The sequence below is a fragment of the Eimeria mitis genome, genomic scaffold (assembly GCF_000499745.2).
Source record: "Eimeria mitis Houghton genomic scaffold, Emh_scaff943, whole genome shotgun sequence".
NCBI classification, from domain to species: Eukaryota; Apicomplexa; class Conoidasida; order Eucoccidiorida; family Eimeriidae; genus Eimeria; species Eimeria mitis.
In genome coordinates, this window is record NW_013576965.1 from 12203 (window position 1) to 14147 (window position 1945).

The following is a 1945-nucleotide window of genomic DNA, read 5'->3' on the forward strand; positions in this document are numbered from 1 at the left end:
ACCTCCACGACCAGTCCGACCAATTCTGCAGTTCGTCACAACAAGCGAAAATAGCAAGGAACTAACAGTTTCTTCATTACATCTAAAACCCGTGCCGCTGAGGGTCGTGGGCGCCCAAGAGAGCCAAGTGGAGACAAAATCAACGTAGTGTGCTTGCAGCAAGCAAACACGAATAAACACTACGATGGCCTAAGATAGCCCCCGCAGACCTGTGAATATACGACTTCAAAGAGTTCGGCGCATCGAAATTAAAAACGCAAGCGACGCCCTGCAGGTCGAGACCTCTATGTCCAGCGAACTCCGCCTCCTTAGTCTGTAAGCACAGTCAGCATGTGCCTTCTAAACAAATGCAATGGAATTTTGGTAGAGTTGGAACATGCAAATGAAATGGCATGCACCACATACAAGCCCCGAGTTCAATGGATCCAGAAACGGTGCTAAATGGCATTATTTTGAGCCGTGAAGCGTTCTTGCTACGCGAACAAGTAGAGGCGTAACATACGCCCAGGAAAAATCGCTACATGCGCAAAACCATTTCACAATTTAATGCGGCCGCAGGAAGTTCGTTCACCTTGGATGCGTCTTCTCGTCGCCGTTTTCGTGTTTGCTGGTTACTCACAGAAGCCTCAGCAGATTCAGGGTCATCTGGTTCTGTTTGAGGGTTGTCTTCCTCCATGTATTGTCCGTCATTCGTAATCAGAATATCGATAAGGCCTTGATTGAACGCCTGAAGGAAGAAGAGCAGACGCACCGAAGAGCGTTGCCCCCGTATAATGGGGATCCACAAGCAGGAATACGGTTTCTAGGGCATTTCTGAGTAGAACGCTAATTAACTAGTACACGTCATTGAGCTTCAATTTTGTACATCAGAAAATGTTTCTGTGTGAGCACCGTTGCCGTTGCAGTCTTTGATATAACAGAAGATGTTGAAATGAACAAGGGGATTTGTGCTGACCTGAATCTGTTGCTCGCGAGCCGCTATTGGTAAAGTAGGACTTAAGACGCCGCTGGCAATTCCAAATCGGTCAAGGAAGAGGCGCAATGCGTACACACTGCAGTTTATAAGAAACAACACACACCAGTGTAGTCTATTATGCAGGTGTAAGGAGGAAACGAACGGTGTTCAGTGCATTCGGAAACGCAGCAGTACGACATTCAGAGCAGATGACTTAACGCATGAAGTGTTCGACGAGCTTCTTGTATATATAACAGGCTTTCATGGCTGCATAGTATTATATTGTCTATAACTAGGAAAAACCAATAGTGTAATATATATCTTATATTTTGACTGTACATTATCATACAGCTTAGTAGAAGTTTATTTAAACTTTGTTAAGCAACTTACTTCGAAACGTCTTTGCAAAAAACTAGGCACTTCAGAGGAACAAGACCGAGACGAAGAAATGCATACGCCACCAGCCACTTCTCTGCTTCTGATGGGACTTGAAAATAGAACTCGCCAATGGGGTTCGCTCCACCGGTACCTCCCGGTGTTCCCTCTTCCTCCTCAATTCGTATAATCAACGGCTTGTGCAGCATCAAATTCTGTAGCTGGGAAAGCTGCAGAAAACGCAGTCCATGCACGCAACCCCAGCGTATGAGTCATGCAACATAAACCCTCATATAGCCAGAAATACTATCTTACAAGGACTAACCTCTTGGTTTTGGGTTGCAGAGACTAAGATGGTTTGGTAGTGACCCGCTGCTGTTGATGGTAAGAGCTGAAGAAGTCTTTTGGTATCCTTCTCGAAGCCAAAAGCAAACAGAAGGTCCGCCTCATCGACGATCAGCATTTCCAAAAACAATTGCATATCAAACCGATGCTGTTGCTGTCGCAGACTATCCAAGTATTGCAGAACGCCCGTCGGGGTCCCTACCATCACCGTGGGGGGGCCTAACAGCTTTCCGGGGCCCCCAGCTGGGCTGGCCGTATGCGAGACAGTCA

At 46.6% G+C, this 1945-nt stretch overlaps 1 protein-coding gene across 1 annotated transcript in view; it reads right to left on the minus strand.

Annotated features, from left to right (window-relative positions):
• EMH_0025820 (uncharacterized protein) overlaps window positions 1-1880 on the minus strand; it is a gene marked incomplete at both ends in the record, with an annotated part of 3457 nt that extends 1577 nt beyond the window's left edge. Inside the window, 5 exons of the mRNA XM_013502522.1 lie at window positions 210-313; window positions 620-727; window positions 956-1052; window positions 1346-1560; window positions 1656-1880. Coding sequence (XP_013357976.1) covers window positions 210-313; window positions 620-727; window positions 956-1052; window positions 1346-1560; window positions 1656-1880 — 749 coding nt within the window. The remainder of the gene's footprint in view (window positions 1-209; window positions 314-619; window positions 728-955; window positions 1053-1345; window positions 1561-1655) is intronic.
• Window positions 1881-1945: the final 65 nt, after the last annotated feature.